General features: G+C 44.1%; 1 protein-coding gene across 1 annotated transcript in view; it reads left to right on the top strand.

Moving 5' to 3' along the window:
* Positions 1–19,887, top strand: part of SLC22A18 (solute carrier family 22 member 18) — a 76,634-nt gene that overhangs the window by 53,504 nt on the left and 3,243 nt on the right. Inside the window, 4 exon segments of the mRNA XM_032212845.1 lie at positions 10,276–10,329; positions 10,331–10,378; positions 17,042–17,140; positions 17,143–17,164. Coding sequence (XP_032068736.1) covers positions 10,276–10,329; positions 10,331–10,378; positions 17,042–17,140; positions 17,143–17,164 — 223 coding nt within the window.

Here is a 19,887-nt window from a genome sequence, read left to right on the forward strand (position 1 = left end):
GTGGTGGGATTCAAAAAACTTTACTACCGGTTCTGTGGGGTGGCTTGGTGGGCGTGCTAGGGGAAGGATACTGTAAAATCTCCATTCCTACCCCACTCCAGGGGAAGGATACTGCAAAATCCCCATTTCCTCCCAATCAGCTGGGACTCGGGAGGCAGAGAATAGATGCACGTGGGGCCAGTCAGAGGTGGTACTTACCGGTTCGCCCAGCTACTCAAAATTTCCACTACTGGTTCTCCAGAACTGGTCAGAACCTGCTGAATATCACCTCTGATTCGAAGTGGCAATAAAGTTATTCTAAGTCTAAGTCTGAGAAATATTTTGCAGGCGCAAAGTAGACTTTACATTTGAACATGCTTTCTGCAGTTTACAGGAATTGCAGTTCAAAAATCACCAGAAAAGTACCACACAGGGGAAAGACTGTCTTTGAAAATATCTCTTCTTGAGTGCTATCCAGGAGACAGAAAGAGTTATGTGTCTTTCTCAGTGAAGTGTTGCCAGCTTTATACTCAACGCTGTGCAAGGAACTTTCTTTGGAAAGACCAGAATATCCTGTTCCCGTGCAAGCCTCTCAGGGTTCACAGAATATGACCTCTCCAAGATTTCAGGTTTGAAAAACCAACATCTGCTGTAACCCCACCGGTCCCTGATTATTAGAAGCATTCATTCTGACCTGAAGAGGCAGCAATTTTTTTAAAAACCCATGTAAAAGATCCTGATTCCTGTCTGCCTTATAGCGTCTTCTTCCCAAAATTTTCTACTGCTAGCAGCTGATCTTCATAGCCATCATGTCTGCTCGTGAACTGAAACATTACGTACATAAACCTCTCTCCCTCATCCTACAGTCTTGACCTGCAGAATTTTTATCTCTTATATTTGTTAGCCAACGGTGTAGAAGTCTTTCTTACAATAGCCACGCACCTTGTTCCAATGCAACAGTGGTGGGATTCAAATAATTTAACAACATGGTCTCTGTTCTAATACCAGCTGGGTTGGCGGGGCTCAGTGGTCATGTGACTGGGTGGGTATGGCCAACTCAACATCACTCATGTTGATGGGCACTTCGCCTTAGCTGTACAATGTAATAAGGGTTAACCGGAGACAGTTTCTGTAAGCAGGACAATAAATATTAGGCTAGAAACAACATCAGAATGTTTCCTTCTCCAGTGCACTGCTCGGAGAGTCCAATGCTGGGTTAACACAGCCTATCTGCCCTTGGACTGAGTGATGTTTTTAGTTGACCACGCCTCCCTTTGCCTCTGCATATTCAGTTCGAAAACTCAGTCCGCCCGTTAGGACTGTTTTTGGGAGAGCTCCAGTCTAAGGTCAGATAGGCTGGAAAGTTTCCCACTTTGGACCACGTTTGGATTCTCAGATAGAGAAAATTACATCTACTGTAAGAACTGTCAAATTTGCCTCCATTGAGGTTTCTGTCGCTTTAAAAGGGCTACCGGGCTTTCCCTGCTGCTGGTGGTTGCAAGCGCTCCAGAGGATTGTGAAAGCTCGCCCAGCGGATGCTGGCTAGTAGGGTATGCGATTTCCCTAGCCAGGACAGGGGCGTTCCAGGCGAAAAGAAGCCCCAGAGAAGGCTCTGAAGCCTGCAGGCATATTGCTAGGGATCCCTCAGCTGCTCCATTCTGCCCGGCAACAGTGGCGACAGTTGAAACCTTCGCACGCTTTTCTGGGCTGTGAGGCTAGAAAGAGCACCCGCCGCCATTTTGGATTGCTCCGAATCGCTGGGAAGAGCGGCAAGAGCGCAGATCGTGCGAGGAGCGAAAAATTCTTTCTGAGGCTGCTAGTGAGAAGCAGGAAAGAGCGAAGAGCCAGACAGCCCAAGCGGAGCCACAGCCAGCCCTCAGCGACCGCAGAACGCCGCAGGGAGGCTGGGGACTAGTCTGGGGAGCCAGCTAGTCTCTCCCTCCTGAGGAGAAGATAAGTCTCGGGGAACCGAGGGCGGTGGGAGGAAGGAATCCGACCCCCAGGCGGGCCCTCCCTCCTGAAGATTCTGCGAGCGCATTTGAGCCTCAACGGCCAGCACGTGCCCATCCCAGCTCCAGCTATCTTCCAGGCCTCGTGGGGACCTGAAATGGCAGAGGAATGCAGGGAGGCCTTAGGGGAACAGGCAGGGCCCTCCAGCAAACGCAGCAAGCTAGATCCCTCTGTGAAAAAAGGCAAAGGGCACAAGGGCTCACTTGAAAGGTCTTCGCCAAGAGCCACAGTGGATCCCAGGGAGGTTTCTAGGCCCCATCAGCCAGAACCTAGCCCAAACCATCGCGGCAGGGAGTCAGCTTCCCCTGATCGTGAGGCCCAATCCCCTGGGGACAGTGAATTCTTGTCTGGGGATGACTATAGGTCCAGGGATCCGTCTCCTGAAGCTTCTTGGGGGTACCCCGACTCCCCTAGCTCTTCCATTGGAGAGGAACGTGATTCTATCCAGGATTCCCGGTGTGAAAAGGATGAATCCAGCTCAGGCAGGCCTAGCCATCGCAGGCCCAGCAAGCAGAAACTGAAAAAGGGCAAAGGCCCTGCTCTTTCTGATGAGATGAGGGAGGTAATTTCCTTAGCCATTTCCCAAGGGATAGCTGAGGGCATAAATGCAGGGCTCTCGCAAGAGCAAGGCCCCAAAGGAAAAGCGCAGGCCTAAAGCCTCCACCTCCAAAGAGCCTGGTTCCTCCTCGGCATCTTCCAGTCCTTCTCACTCTGGGCTTTCAAGTTCTGAGCAGGAGGAAGGGGAAATTTTCATGCTTTCTGAAGATGAAAACCTTACCCCTGACAAGCCAGCCTTCACTGGCCTGTTTAAGCCGGCCTTATTCAAATCCATCTTACACAAGGCCATGACGGCTACAGAGCTAGGCCCCACTTCCAGGCCTGAGGCTGCTCAGGCCTCTACATCCAAGGATCATAAGCATGGCCTATTCAAAGAGACAGTAGAAACACCTGAGGTTATCCCTGTGCCTGACCTCTTTATGGATGTGGTGCAGCGCCAATGGCTACAGCCAGGCACTCTAACCAACCCCAGTGGGGGGGACAGGGCTCTGTATGCCCTGGAGGGGAAAATGGAGGATATCCTGAAATTCCCTGAAGTAGATGCCCCAGTTGTGTCTCTAACTTCCAACTCAAACCTGCCAGCTGAGCTCCTAGAGGGACTAAAGGCAGAAGATAAGAGGTCAGAAAAGGCCTGTCAGAAGACACACATGGCGTCGGCCTGGGCCATTAAGGCATCCACCTCTGCCTCCTTTTTTATCAGGGCTACCTTATTCTGGCTACACCAACTCAAGTCTAGGCCACCACCCAGGAAATCTAGATGGCGCCATGAGTTAACAAAAATTATTACCGCTGTCGAGTATTCGGCGGATGCCACCTTGACAGCAGCCAAATTCTCTTCCAGAGCCCTCGCTTCCAATATCAGTTCATGTCTATGGCTTAGACATTGGCAAGCTGAAATGAAAGCCAAAGGGAAGCTGGCATCGGCCCCATTTAAAGGAGGCCTTCTATTCGGAGAGGCCCTGGACAAGTTTGTCACCGAAACCAAGGACAAACGCAAGATCCTTCCTGCAACCCTTAAAAGGAGTGACCGGAAAGGGGCGGGGTCCTTTCGCAAGAGACCTTACAGGAGTCAGGAAACAGGGCAAGCATCTCACCCTTCCTCCTACCAGAGACCCTTTCAGGCAGGGGGGGATAGGCACCAAGACAGATCCTTTGGTGCTCGGGCCAACCACTCCCAGTCCTCCTTTCGGAGACCATTCCGAGGAGGTGGAAACAACAGTGGTAGCTCCCGTCCCTTTCGTAAGGGAAAGTGACGGTCGCAGGGATCCCCCCATCGGAGGTCGGCTACGGCTGTACACTGACAGGTGGGAGGAGATAACATCGGACAAGTGGGTCCTCAACACCATTCGAAGGGGCCTTGTCCTGGACTTTCTAACCTTTCCCCAGAGAAAGTTTCTCCGCTGTCCTACCCCCAGGAACCCAGAGAAGAGGGAGCGCATGAGAGCAGAAATCCGCCATCTCCTAGAGATAGAGGCGATAGAGCCAGTCCCCAGGGATCAGCAGGGGAGGGGCTTCTATTCTATCCTCTTCCTGGTGCCCAAGAGTTCAGGGGGCTGGAGGGCCATCTTGGACCTCAAAGTCTAAATCTGCATCTGGCTTACAAGAGGTTCAAGATGCAGTCACTCCACTCCATCCTGGACTGTGTGAGGGAGGGGGACCTATTGACATCAATAGATCTCAAAGAGGCCTACCTACATGTCCCCATCCATGTGGCCCACAGGCGGTTCCTGAGGTTCTGTTCAGAAGGGAAGCATTTCCAATACAGGGCACTACCCTTCGGGCTATCATCTGTGCCCAGAACATTCACCAAAAGTCTGGCAGTGCTAGCGGCTCATCTCCGCAGTCATCCGGTTCGTCTGGAATGTTATTTGGACGATATAATTATTCATTCTCTCACCACCAAGCAGGCACACCGCAATGTTTCTCTAACTGTGCAGACCCTGCAGCTTCTCTGTCAACATGGAGAAGAGCCAGTTCCGGCCATCCACCCGTATACAGCACCTGGGTGCAGTCATCAACTCCACCTCCTGCCAGGTATTTCTTTCGCCAGACCGGCTGTCCAACCTGAGACGCAGAGTGAAACACTGCAGCCTTGCCAGGTCGGTACCAATCATTCAGCTGTCCCAGCTCCTGGGGATAATGATATCGTGCCTGAGGGTGGTTCCCTGGGCTCGGCTTCATGCCAGGGAGCTGCAGTGGTTCCTGTTACCCATGCAGAGGGCCAAGGCCAGCAACTCACACAGGCGGGTTCGGCTCCCATGAAAGGTGATCCGGTCTCTGGCATGGTGGAGGTCCAAGGCAGTCAAGAAGGGCTGCTTGTTCAAGGAGCCGGAAAGACTAGTTGTCACCACAGACGCCAGTCTCCTGGGGTGGGGCGCCCACTGTCAGGGCCACCTAGCCCAAGGCCGATGGACTCAGAGGGAGGCCGCCCACAGCATCAATTGGCTGGAACTGAGGGCAGCTCGCCTCGCGCTGAGAAGGTTCGCCGCTCTAGTAAAAGGGGCTCATGTACTGTTGATGACAGACAATGTGGCGACAAAAGCGCATATAAGCCGGCAAGGGGGCACTCGATCAAAGGCCCTCATGCTTGAGGCGGAAGCGCTGGGCAGGTGGGCGGAACGTCATCTGGCTTCTCTCAGTGCAGATCACATCTCCGGCATAAGCAACCGGGAAGCAGACTGGCTGAGTCGCCAACGCATCGACCACTCGGAGTGGCGCCTGCACCCGGACCTGTTCCAGCAGATCGTGAGGAGATTCGGCAAGCCACAGGTAGACCTGTTTGCCACACACAACAACACACATCTCCCACACTTCTTCAGTCGCTACCACTCGCCCCAGGCAGAGGGAACAAACGCACTGAGGTCAGTGTGGCCTCAGGGACTACTGTATGCCTTCCCTCCACTTCCGCTCATCCCTCAGGTGGTGAACAAGCTCCTGGCCGAAAAGGCAGACCTCATCCTGGTGGCTCTCTTCTGGCCCAGAAGGCCCTGGTATGCAGACCTGGTCAGTCTTTCAGTTCAGAGACCGTGGCGAATCCCTCGGGACCAAATCTCCCTCAGCCAGGGGGCCGTCACCCATCTGGAGCCCCAGTGGCTACAGCTAGCCGTTTGGCACTTGAGGGGGAGCTCTTGAGGAAGCAGAAGTTCTCTGACCAGGTCATTCGAACAATACAAGCGTCCAGGAGGCCTTCTACTACTAGAATATGCGATGCTACCTGGGCTGCATTCTCACAGTGGTGCAAGACTAGAGACATAGAGGCCTCATCAGCCTCGATCCCTAAGACCCTAGACTTTTTGCAGGAGGGTCTAGATAAAGGTCTTGCGGTCAGCACCCTTAGACGTCAGGTTGCAGCTTTGTCTACTATCCTGGCTAGGGGCTCCTCTCGCTCTCTTGAGTCAGCATCCTCAGATCAAGAGCTTTCTCAAGGGAGCTGCGAACATCAGCCCTCCAGCTGTTCACCGGTATCCGTCATGGGACCTTCCATTTGTGCTTAAGGCTCTGACGAAAGCCCCATTTGAGTCTTTGAGAAAGACCAGTCTGCGCCACCTTTCCATCAAAACTGCCTTCCTGGTGGCTATTACATCCGCTCGCAGGGTATCCGAGCTGGCAGCTCTTTCTGTCAGGGAGGATCTGTATGTAATTCACCCGGACAGAGTAATTCTGCGGCTTGATCCGTCCTTTACTCCGAAAATTAACTCTCTGTTTCACAGGACTCAAGAGATTATTTTACCCAATTTCTGTCCCCATCCTTCTCACCCTAAGGAGCATGAGTGGCACAAGTTGGACGTGAGGCGAGCTGTGCACATGTATGTAAAGAGGACAAAAGACTTCCACCGTTCAGAGGCGCTCTTTGTCTCCTTCCTCCCTGCGTCCCTGGGCCACAAGGTCTCTTCTCACACAGTGGGGCGTTGGCTACGCCTTGCATCAAGCTGGCATATGAACACCAGGGCAAGACGGCTCCGAGACGAGTCACCGCACACTCCACTAGGAACGCAGCAGCTTCTGCAGCCTGGGCAACCCAGGCGTCTATCTTTGACATTTGTAGAGCGGCCACATGGGCTTCCCCACGGCCTTTATCAAACCTATAAGATTGACACCTTTGCCTCAACCGAAGCCTCTTTTGGCAGAAGAGTATTACAAAGAGCGGCTGAAAGGCCAGAGGCTACGGCGCTTCCCCACCCTGGGACTCAATAGCTTGGGCATGTCCCAGCATTGGACTCTCCGAGCAGTGCACTGGAGAAAGACCGTTGGCTTACCTGAACGGTCGTTCTCGGGGCACTGCGAGGAGAGTCCAAACCCGCCCGGAGTGTTTATTATATTGAACGATGTGACTGTATTGACTGTAACTGATTACAGGACGGTTTCCTTCGTTTTCGAACTGAATATGCAGAGGCAAAGGGAGGCGTGGTCAACTAAAAGCATCACTCAGTCCAAGGGCAGATAGGCTGTGTTAACCCAGCATTGGACTCTCCTCGCAGTGCCCCGAGAACGACCGTTCAGGTAAGCCAACGGTCTTTCCTGACTTCCTTACAGGATTAGCCCTGTAAAGTGAAAATAAATAAATAAAAAGAGATTTCTTCCAACAACTGGTTCTCTGAACTGCTTAGAAAGTTAACAACCGGTTCTCCCGAATAGGTGCGAACTGGCTGAATCCCATACTGCAATGCAAGCTATGATAGCAGCATTCTATCTGGCTGCTTTTCACATTAGATTTTCCAGACTACCATACAAGGCAAAATGTAAGTGGTTTTTCCCAGACTACCATACAAGGCAAAACACAGTGTGCTATCACATTGGCATTGATTAAATTATCTTTATGCAGGACAATTTGTGATGGATGATGGAACTATTAAGCACATTTTCCCCATCCTCCTTCCCCATCAGTCCATTTTCAGCTGAAAGAAACATAACAAATCCAGCTTAGTTTTCATTACTTTGCTGATCAATATATTAAATGGGCCTTTTTATCTTCTATGATCTGCTGTAGCAAAACAGCAGATAGAACAGCTGTGCTGCTTCCTTGCGCTGTAAGTGTGATGTAATCATCCCTGGGCTTCTCATATTGTTTCTGCTCTTTTCTTTGTTTGCTGAATGGTTTTAAGGAAAGAAACACTCTGACGGAGGAGGGTGTATGTCTGTGAATATGTGTGTAAATAAGCCAAAAGTCCTCAAAACTAGGGCACTGTCAAAAGTAATCCTGCTGTTGTGAGTGATATCTTGGATAAGCAATCCTGCACTGGTTACTCTTAGCATGTTAGAGCACATATTCCGATGGCATGATCTGAAGGTCAATAATGAAATACAGTAGAATTTAATTAAAAGGACAACAGCCATAAAACTGGCAGACAAGAGTGAGCTTCTGATTTTCTGGTAGTCATTTAGGATTTAACAGGACCTTTTTGTATTTTCCATGGAACAGTAAACACTCCCCCGCACAAATTAATCAAGAGATAATACAGTAGTAATCACAACATTGCCCGTGGCCCCAGCTATTCCTTTTCTATCAGCTGCACAATGGCTACTATGCTTCCCCCAAATAAGACAGGGTCTTATTTTCTTTTGACCCCCGAAATAAGCGCTTGGCCTTATTTTTGAGGAGGTCTTATTATTTTTGAGGTGTAGGAGGTGGCGAGTGTGGTCACTTCATGGCTGCTGCTGTGTTGCAATATTTTCAGGGGAGAGCTTATTTTAGCGCATGCGCTGAAAAGTTCAATTGGGCTTATTATCCAGGGAGATCTTATTTTTGGGGAAACAGGGTACCTTTTGTATTGTAGTGTAGAAATGAATGTGTTAAAATGTCTATTTGTGGAGTCTGGGAACTAGCCTTTAGGGTGGGGGGGAAATCCAATTAAACCTCGAATCCTATAATTACTTGTTCAGTACAATGGCACACCCCAAGGAAGAAACCTATACATTTAAGAACTATTTTAGGGGATCAAATTGTGTTGTCATTAATTTATGGCCTACTTTTCTACATTTGAACTTGCTTTTTTCTCCCCCTAAAAGCTCCCCATTTAGACAGTGTTGATAACTTCCCTTTTAATCATTTGAATTTTTCTTGCCTAGGGATGTTAACTAGACAGTTTGATCCATTTGTATTAAAATTCTGTCACTCAAGCACCTAATGAAGAATTTAATTTCCGTTGATTCCTTTTCATTGGAATCTTATGTGTATAATGGTGGATTATGGATAATTTCCCCCCAAATGTTAGTGTACATATATACCTATTTAGTTTAGTAGGGCTCTGAGCACTATGTTGTACTGCTGTATTTCAATCCATTTCTAAAAAGTGTAATCAGTGGGTTTAGAATTTTAGTTGATATATTTTAACTGGCAAAGTTTTTTATTATATTGATTATCTTAAATGTGTACCATATCAGCAATATTTAAAAGCAGGAGGCGAGGGGAGTTAAAATATTCTTACTAAGTATTCATATTTTGTCTATACAGTATGCATTGGAAGCAGAATCAAATTTGTTCACATTTATTATTTTAAAAAAACTCATCCTTCTGAAAGATGATTTTGGAGAATTTGTACTTGTCTAATGTATTTCTAAATACATTATGTTTCTTACAAGTTTTAATTTAACTTGTATTGTTTAGAGCAGATTTGGCAACATACTATCAAAGCACTAAGAGAAATCAATCCTATATGAAATTATAGTGAACTCCTGCATTATAGTTATTGTAATTGGTTGTGTTTTTAAAATATTTGTTGAAATAATACCACTTTTTAAAGACAAAATGGTATGTTCCGATTATTCCTTTGGCATTTCTCATTTTAATGAATTATTGTCAGAACCAGCTGTTGTCTAATTTGGATACTACCATTCTTACCAAATTTGTAGACATTTTTCTAACTCAAAATGCCTTCCCAGCTGTTCCTCCTCCCCACCCGCCACAAAAGGTTTATTTGGTGTGCCAATAAACTGTTGGAAAGAGGTGATTAAATCAGGGGTGGGTTACTGCAGGCATTATTGCTGATTCGGTGCACGTGCAATTGTAAAATCTCCATTCTCTCCCCACTCCAGGGAAAAGTTACTGCAAAATCCCCATTTCCTCCAATCAGCTGGGACTCGGGAGGCAGAGAATAGATGTGGGTGGGGCCAATGAGGGCTAGTATTCACCGGTTCGCCAAACTACTTAAAATTTCTGCCACCGGTTTTCCAGAATTGGGTCAGAACCTGCTGAATACCACCTCTGGAAGAGTCCTCTCGCCTCTCCAGTTTTATTTAAAAGCAACAAAGTTCCATTGCCTGGATCTATGTATAATATTCTCTTAAACTGTAATTTCTTTATGTCATCAGCGTAATATGATTTCTTTGGCCCATTTGTAATATTATGGACAACGCTTACAAAATGAATGAGCTGATGGATTTGATCAAAACACTTGTGAACACCTGGGAGGTTTATTTTTAAACATTTGTTAAAAAAAATAAAATTAGGACAGGAAACATGGTGTGTTTCACGGAATATCCTGGAAGGAACATTAATTATCTCTTTCTTCTCTGTTGGTGATCCAAATGATAGAAGACAGGAACGTATAATGCTGAAAGCATGTTATTCAGTCAATTGAATATCTCCTAGATATAATATAATTTTGGATCTGATACTCTGCAGAAACTATTGTTTAATATGAGTCTGTACTTAATCTAGAAATTTCAAAGAGCTTGATTAATCTGGTTTTTTTTCCTCTCTCTCTCTCTCTCTCCCTCTCCCGCCCCCAGGTTGTCCAGGGCCTAATAATTGGAAGATTAACCAGTCGGTATACTGAGCGGTCCTTTGCTTATGCTGAGTGTTATTGTTTTATGTGGCGTTGGCATTGCTATGGTAAGATTCAACAAAATTTTGTACTGCTTTGGATTACAAAATGCTGGAATAATGTCCACTGCAGATTATGCAATTGAATCTCAGGAAAGAAATGTGAAGTAAACAAAAATTATATCTGAAAATCCATTGAGCAATAATCACCGAAATAGTGAACATATACACTGTTTTCCAAAAATTAAAATGCCCTCTGGCCAAAATGGCTCATTTACTTGGGATCATATATTGAAAATTAAAGGGGCCCTTTCATCAGGCTAACCTAGGACCTAGAGTTTCCTATTAACACAAGTTCTTAAATTTTAACAGTAACACCAGTGCTGATCACAGCACGATATTAAAATGTCAGCAAAATCAGCTTCAATTCAGAGAACAAAGTATAGTAAGAAGAAACAGATAGTCCTTGACTTAAAACCGTTCATTTAATGACCATTCACAGTTACAATGGCACTGAAAAGTGACTTATCATTTTTTTTTTCACATGAATGTTGCAGCATCTCCATGGTCGCATGATCAAAATTAAAATGTTTGGCATGTGTTCACCTTTTATGACCTTCTGACAAACAAAGTCAATGGGGAAGCCAAATTCCCATCAACAACTGTGTTACTAACTTAATAATTGCAGTGATTCACTTAACAACTGGGGAAACAAAGGTTGTAAAATGAGGCAGAACTTATTTAACAAATATCTTTCTCAGCAGCATAAATGTTGGGCTCAATTGTGGTCGTAAGTCAAGAACCACCTGTACATTGAGACACACAGCCACATACACACCCAGCAGCTAACTTTAGATGTCTCTTGGAGAAAAAGCTTACTCTGGGAAATGGACCACACAAACCTTAAAATAGTGGTTTCTCAACCTTGGTGGACTTTAAGTCTTGTGGACTTCAACTTTCAGAATTCCCCAGCCAGCTGGACTTAAAGTCGCCAAGGTTGAGAAACACTGCCTTAAAAGAAAGGGGCCACAAATAGCTTCCCATAATGACTACTGACAGAAAAGGGAGGCTGTTGTCCTCTTTGCAAATAAAATTTTTTGAAAGCTCTGAGCTTAAGCATCCAATAAGAAACTATCTCTCTCTTTGCCTTTGAAGGCGAAAGAGATCTCGATACAACTTGAATGGATCCCCAGGAACGTCCATGCCCGAACAAAGTGTGCAGCTGATAAAGTTGGCTGATAAAAAAAGATTTATGTACGGAAGACATTTAACAAAGCTCTCGAGTTACACTTCCCTCATCCCGCCCCCATAGAATCACTTCCCCTCAGTGGCCTCCAAAATATGCAGGCTGAAATTAACCGAAGCCAGCTGTGCTGAAAAAGAGCCCTGAAAAAGTTTAGGTAACAGATGAAGGGGGGGGAATGAGGTGAAATGGAGAGCAGTAAACAAGATGCCCCAGATCTCAAGCGGGGGCCCAGACAGAGTTCAGCCTGATCACTTTTCATAGGAGGCATCTTGGAAATAAACGATGGTCTTGGAGCGGAAGCCCAGCCCAGTAAATAGAACAGCTACAGAAAATTGAGGCTCACACTTCCACTTCATTCTTAGGTGACAGTCAATAGGAAGAATTTTCCACTTGAAAACTTAAAGAACTGTTACTAGTTAGAGTAGACCAGAGGCAAAGTTGTGTGATTCCCTCAATGATGCTCCTCACTGACCCAGCTAAAATTGGCAATAAAATAGCGCCGATTAAAACGCGACGTCAAAATCGCACCCCCAAATTCGTGACGTCAAAATCGCGCCGACAAAACCACGATGACAAGCACAATAAATAAAATAAAATTAGGGTTAGGGTTAGGGTTATAACGTACGTATATGCGTCCCACTATGTTAAAGGTCCAGCACACTCACTGGGCTGTCTATAGTTTATTGATGACGCGATTTTGTCATCATGCATTGTCAGCTCACTATTGTCAAAAATCAATTAGCGATTTTGAAGGCGCGATTTTGACATCGCGGTTTTGTCAGCGCGCATATGTCTATCGTGCATTTGTTGGTGAACCCAGGGATACTAGATGTTTATTTTATTTAGTTTGTCAAACATGTAAAAGATAACAGGTATAAGTATAAGCATAGATATGAATACACTAAATGGGTACGAATAAATGGAGACAGTAGGACAGGGACGGAAGTCACGCTGGTGCGCTTATGCACCATATATGTATGTAGTTTGACTGCTTCTGAATGGCCCCAAGTATCACATCCCTAGGAACTAGTCTGGCAGAATAATCATGCAAAAGTCTCCTAAGCTGAGAATGTTTTAAATTGTCGACTACGTTTTCATGAATATTAAAAAAGCAACATTCAAATTTATTTTGGGGAGTGCTTTAGCACTAGAGAATATGCCTTTGTGTGAAATGAAAACATTAAGCATTCTCTTTGAGCTTAGTGGGCTGATATTGATTTTTCTCACCACTCCAAGATCTTGAACCATGTATATTGTAATACAAAGAAAAGGAAGACTGGAGGCAGAGCATTACTTCATTTCCAGGAAATTTGAATGATATATTTATTTATAAAGCATTCTTACAGTGCTGAAGAGAAGACAAGGCAACAGATTGGACTGGGCAGACAAAACAAGACATTGGGTATGTCAACTTCAATGGCACAAGCAAAGCTTCACTTATTTTAATGTGAATCTCATATTCAGTTCACTCATAAAAATGGGTGGGGTTTTGATCACACTGTTGTGGCTGTCATTTTGACTTTCTCTCTCTTTTTTTTGGCATTGCCAGTGGACACTATTGATGTAAGGGCAAAGAACAGCCATTTGCTTTTTAGCTCCTTATCTGTATTTTCCCAAGCTTTTCTAGGATCAAATACTTTTTTTGTTCAAATAGTACAATCAAGAAGCCAAAAATACTCTCACTTATTGGGCCATTGACTTCAAAGAATTTTTTAAAATAGAGAAAAAATGCCCGAGATGGAAAGCTCATATGAACATTTTGCCAGCAACCCCAAGGCTTCTTGGAGTCTTAAAAGAAAAAAGCCCTGGTGATTTTGGCTATATTCCCCATGATTCTTGATTCTTATTTGTGTGATCAATCAGCCATATTCTTGTCATCATTAACATCAGACATCGTTTATAATTCTGGGAGATGAGGGAAACCATGTCCAAACCGTGGTCAGAACCTTTGAGGACCCAGATAGTTGGGGGCAACATGCTGACTCTGTAAACCGCTTAGAAAGGGCTGTAAAGCACTATGAAGCAGTATATAAGTCTAAGTGCTATTGCTATTATGATACTGAGTTTGCATTCTTCTTTTTGAAATCACTTATTAACTGCTTTTCAGCTATTAAGAGCTTTTGGAACAGGTTTTACAGTACCAGATGAATCTTGTTGAATTATTTGTGAAAGAAACTTTAAATATAAATGTAAGGAATTAAAAAAAACTTTAAAAAAAATAAACAGAAAAGGGTGATTAGAAGGTTAATTTTGGAAAAGTACAAACTGACTAAGAGTCCAGATGAATTTGAAATAAGGAGGGAATGCTGCTGTTTGAATTCTTTAAAAAAACATAATAGGATGAGATTGAAGGTTGGACACTAGAAGGAACCAGAAGGAACTAAAGATTACAATTAAAGGAGAAGATTTAGAGTTACTAATATAGAACGGAGCACAATACTTCAACATTGGACATTTTGAGGGGTGTTTGTGAACAATGACCCAGAAGTTAATTTTAAAGGTGTCTGCCATTATAGACAGCTTGTGTTTAAAAGATGTTATGGAAAAGGAACAAGTTTTGCTGGACGAGACTGATCTGAAAGTGGTTTTTAAATGACAGTCTACAATAATATGAGAAAAGTTGTTACACTGGATATACAAATGAAACCAGTTGATATTTTAATACTTAAAGGGATATACAAACAAAAAGTTCAACCTGGATAACATCCCTGTGTTGGATTTACAAAAGTGACTTGTTACGGTATTGAAGAATTTTGTGAAGTGACAACAAATGAAAGAAAGCAAGTTCTAGGACATTATTTGAAGGGATTAAAACCAATAACTTTTTACAGACAAAGTTCCCCATCAATTCCTACTTGACCTCAGAACTCAGAAAAGTCAAGGATTGAATTAATGACTTTTTGCACACAAACTGGGGTCTCTACCATTGAACATCTCCCCAAACTGAAGAAATCCTAGAAACATTCCAAAATCTAGAGTCCATATTATGTGGAATCAAGATTTTAAGCATCTATACTACAGTAGTGTAGTACAAAAAGATTGTCCTTGTCATGCTGTATATGCATTGCAAACTGATCTACATAACTGAGAGAATTTTAGCTCATTAAAGTTCAATTAAGTCACTTACAAGTGAGCAAGCCAAACTGGTTCCCAAATCCTAAGTTCCATGTCCCGCCTTTCATGTATTTGGGAATCATGATTTAATGTTAATAATCTATGCGGATTATTGCTGTGCATATCATATTAGGGAAGTATCATGTTGCAAGTTTAGCCCCAAGACAATTCTGGGAAAGGATTTTGGAGAAGAACCAAGAAAATGCCTAAATATACTGCTTCCTTTCTTGAGCTAAAAGCCATATTAGGAGAATATTTTTCTCACATACAGTGTATGCACTAGTGCAGGCTGATACAGAAAACTTTGAAGGTAAATGATTGAACCAGTCATGGAAAATGTGGATGTTGAACGGCCCAACCCATCATCTCAGGGCACCATAGTGTCCTAATTCACAGGGAATCGGTTATCTTAGATGATGAGTCCTCTATGGATAATTAGAGAAAAAGTAGAAACTTCCTGGACTGTTAAAAGGTTCCATTATATAAGGCAATCTTTGACTCCTAGGAGACTGGAGAAATGAATCTCTGCTGCAATTTATCATCTAGATTACAAACTCTTGGCAGGGACCTTTAAGTACTAACAATTCTTTTCCATTAGGAATAGTCTTAATCTGCTCATCAACTGTCCATTGTGTATTTAAACTAGAAGAATCCTAATTAAATCAGAACAAAGAGTGAGCAGTGAAACTGAATCTGCTGGAAGGAAGAGGAATACAACTATTATAAATATCAAGCCAGTATGTTGTAAGGATTTCATCCACACTATGTGACTATCCCAAGAATTCTGTCAAATCAGATGGCACTTCAGCTGAGACTATGTGAAGATAAGAGAGGGAGTAATTTTTGACTATATTGTTATATAATAGTGGAGGGCGGAGATACTATAGGCATCTTCCCCATTAAAATTGACAGTATCAGTTCCCCTGCTAACATCAGCAGCCTTCATCTATGAAAATAAGTATTAAGCCAGTAGTGTTTGAATGGTACAATATTGTCTATGATACGTACTAATCCTCAGAACTGTGGTCGGTTGCCAATCCTCAGAACTGTGACTGGGGACTTTAAGACATGGATAAATAGTTTCCAGTTCAGTTTATTTGCAAGTTGTTGGCTGCCAAATGTTTTCCCAGTGAGCCATTCTGGCTCCTGTAATGGTGTTCAAGAAGCAGAAAAAGTGAGTTGTGCCACCAGATGATGTTGGGCTGTCCCAGAGTCCCCTGGGATGAAGACACACCATCAAACGTTCAGTTATATCCTGCCACTAACCGGGCTATATAGATGTGCCCTGCAATAAAGATCTAATAATAACAGCCTAAACAAATTGTCAACTAAGCTTTTTAATAGCATCCGACACACCATTCATTCCAGGTCATCAGGACCTGATCATGTCACTTTAATTTCACAATTTATGAATTTATTTCACATCTTCTCCTGAGCAATTGGCATTCTGCTCTTTGGGGAAACCCATCGCCCATATCCATCCCAAGTCATTTGTGCAAATAGAACGGAACCAATTATGGGTAGTCCTTGATGTATGACCCACAACTGAGCCCAACATTTCTGTTGCTAAGTGAGACATTTGTTAATTGACTTTTGCTCCATTTTATGACTTTTCTTGCCACAGTTGTTAAGTGAATCACTGCAGGTGTTAAGTTAGCTACATAGTTAAGAATGAAACTAGCTTCCCGTTGACTTATTTGTCAGAAGGTGGAAAAAGGTGGATTATGTGACCCCGGGAACGCCACCATCATAAATATGAGTCGGTTGCCAAGTGTCATGCGAATTATGATCATATGACCACGGGGATGCTGCAAAGGTCATAAGCGTGAAAAATGGTCCTACTACGTTTTTTCAGGTGCAGTTGTGAGCAATCACTAAATGAATTGGTAAGTCAGGACTACTGTAGTTCCTGTACACCATACATTTTGGGACAGGTAATTTGAAATCATTTGTGGAACCTGAAAGAGTTGGTAAGAAGATCTTTCTGATTATTGTGACCTGCTACTCTTCTTTTGGGACGTGATGGCTCAGTGGCTAGACACTGAGCTTGTCAATCAGAAGGTTGCAGTTCGAATCCCTAGTGCCTGCATAATGGAGTGAGCTCCTGTTCTTTCCCAGCTTCTGCCAACCTAGAAGTTCAAAAGCATGTAAAAATGCAAGTAAGAAAAATAGGAACCACCTTTGGTGGGAAAGTAACAGAGTTCCATGCATCTTTGGCATTAGGCATGCCGGCCACATGACCACAGAGACATCTTCGGACAGCCGCTGGCGTCTCCGGCTTTGAAACAGATGAGCACTGCCCCCTACAGTCAGGAACAACTAGCACAATGTGGGAGGGGAACCTTACCTTACCTTAACCTTCTTTCTCACAGGTCCTGATGACCAATGTCTTTCATTATTGCGTCATTGTGCCCCCCATGGGTGTTTTCCTTCAGTGTTTCGGTGTCATTGCCGATAACATCCTGACCAAGAGTCAGTCCCTGTTTCTGACACAGGTAAGGCTCGCTCTTTTCTCTTTCTGATTAATGTTTCCTTTTGGATGTGCTACTTGGTTTTGGTCCACTGCTTTCCAAAAATGAGCATTGGCAACAGTCTGGTACATCATGCTCTCTCTGCCTAGGAACCTTTTAGAGCTCTGCAGGAAGCAATGCCAAGTTCCAAAGTCTCTGCAGCTCTCACATAATTGGACACAGAAGAAAAGGGTCATCTTACTGGAATTGCATATCTGCCAAGCCGGTGAAAACTAGTTAAAATCAAAAGAGCTGGAGTTACCAAAAAATGCCTGCAAGGAAGCCAGTGACCCATATTACTTGATGACCCAGTTGTTAACGAAGAAGTAAAATCATGCAGCATTTCCTGAGATTAATTTCCTAGTGAATGTTCTTTCTGCATGGCTTTTTTTATGCCTGGATGACTTTGGATGATATGTGACCCTATCTGCAATTCAAGACAGATCCCATCCCACTCCACCCATCACACAGCCAAGCAACTCCCCAACCTACACGCTCTTTTCTCAACTGGTAGCTCCAATCAGAAGTCCTTCAGAACAGCCATTGAAATTATATGTGGGATGATGATGGCGGTAATCATGTATATGGGCCACACATGGAAAGGTTAATTCTCAAAAGCTTTTGATGTCTTAGATGCTTCCTCTCCAAGGAATCCCTAACCGACACACAAGAATCACATTCTACCCCCCAAAGTTGCTCAAATATTCTGGCGTTGCAGACCAGCCGCGGAGGGGGGATGATTTCCAGTGGTGGATTCAAAAATGTTACTACCGATTCTGTGGGCTTTGTTTGATGGGTGTGGCAGGGGAAAGTTACTGCAAAATCCCCATTTCCTCCCAATCAGCTGGGACTCAGGAGGCAGAGAATAGATGGGGGTGAGACCAGTCAGAGGTGGTATTTACCGGTTCTCCGAACTACTCAAAATTTCCGCTACCAGTTCTCCAGAACTGATCAGAACTGCTGAATACCACCTTTGATGAGTCCCCGCAAACAGCGGACAAGCGGTATGCGAGCATAGCTCCATTAGTGCGAGCAGCGAGTATGTGTACCTACTACTTGTGCAAATGGAGCGCAGGTGCATGTGTTTGCCCACTGGTTGCGCAAATGGGAATGCACATTCACTTCCATGGCCCGGTTCTGAAGGGCTCAAGGCCCGGGAGTGGGCTGTGGCCCGGGGTCGGGGACCCCTGTTCTAGCATTTAAAATCTCCCTAGCTGTTCCCTAGGAAACAATGATTTTTATGATGATTGTCTGTAATAATTTTCTAGTTGATAAACTATCCAGAGAAACTAAATAAGAATTTAAACTTCATTATCTAAGTAAATATCGGGAAGGGCCTCACTTCTCTGAATCCAATTTTAACAAAACACGGCTGAAATTAAGTGTGATATTGCTAGTCACAGTATTTATGGCCTGGACATTCTCTGCACTCTCTCATTATTGGGTTCTGGCCAAACCTTTTGAAATGGAGGGTGTTGGGGAAGTTGAAAGTAGCAGCTGCAACTGGTCCAGACTGTTTCTCAAAAGAGCTTTTGTCAGGGAGACGGAGCCTGCTCAGCTTGCTTCCTTGGCCCAGAGGCAACCTGAATCACATAAGGAAGCCAGTTCAGCGGCTTATCCTGAGTCTGATTTGCGTAGATGATTATGAGTTGACAACTGAGAAGGACTGCTTACGTCGGCTTAAAAGCAGCAGAAAACTAGGAACAGGGCTTAGGAGCAGAAACAGGATTCAGGACTTAAAGGAATAGAAGAAAGGGTGCCTGTGTGCCTGGATGCTCATACATATTGCTCCCCCCCCTCCAAAAAAGTCTGTGAGTTCCCAGCTCATCACCCATGTGTTATGGATATATGTGTCAAACTTTACAGCAGGAGGTGGCTGGTACTTGGGGGTATTAGATAGGAAATGACAAGTCACTGGGTAAAACATGTTTGGAATTTGTGCTATATTTAAATTTGAGGATTTGAACTAAAGCACAGAAGAGCCTTGAACAAAAGCTTGTAGCTAGCATAGTTCCGATCCTTTCAGCTCTAAAAATAAATGATTAATTCTATCATGCAAGAAGTGCTGACCTTCCCAAAAAAGTAAACTAGGGTCAGCGTGTGCCAATGGACAAAATATATTAAACATTTAGGCTATTTTTACTAAATCCATACCTAGCAATTACTGCAGTGCAAGTGACTCCCAAGCTAACACAATTATTTAAAAAAGCTTCAACACCCATTTTTGGCCCGGGGTGGAACTGCATGTTACCTTAGTTACCCGCAGATTTCCTCTATCACACCCTTTACCATTCCCTGTCAGTGGAAAGCATCCCATTAAATGACTGGTCCTTTTAATGAACTCTTGCTGTGCAATTATTTTCATTCTTGTTTTGCTGTCAAGCAGGTGGTAGGCTTCCAGCTAAGAAAATTTCCAGATAATTTAAGAAACATAATAAGAAAAGTACATCAAATATCTGTATAGGCAATACTCAAATCAAGTGAAACTCATCATAATAATGCATAATTAGCATATAAAGCATAGTTTCACTGACCTAGAGATGCAGGGATGAAGCTGCAGCCCAGTCTTCTATATATTTCTCCTTTTCTAACTCTGGATACAAGAAATATGAAACTTTTGCTTTCAGTAAGTGAATCATAATTCTGAGTTATATCCAAATGTGGGGCACCAATCATTATAACAAACCAGAAAGTAAAACCATAATCAC

Source organism: Thamnophis elegans, chromosome 1 (assembly GCF_009769535.1).
Source record: "Thamnophis elegans isolate rThaEle1 chromosome 1, rThaEle1.pri, whole genome shotgun sequence".
NCBI lineage: Eukaryota > Metazoa > Chordata > Lepidosauria > Squamata > Colubridae > Thamnophis > Thamnophis elegans.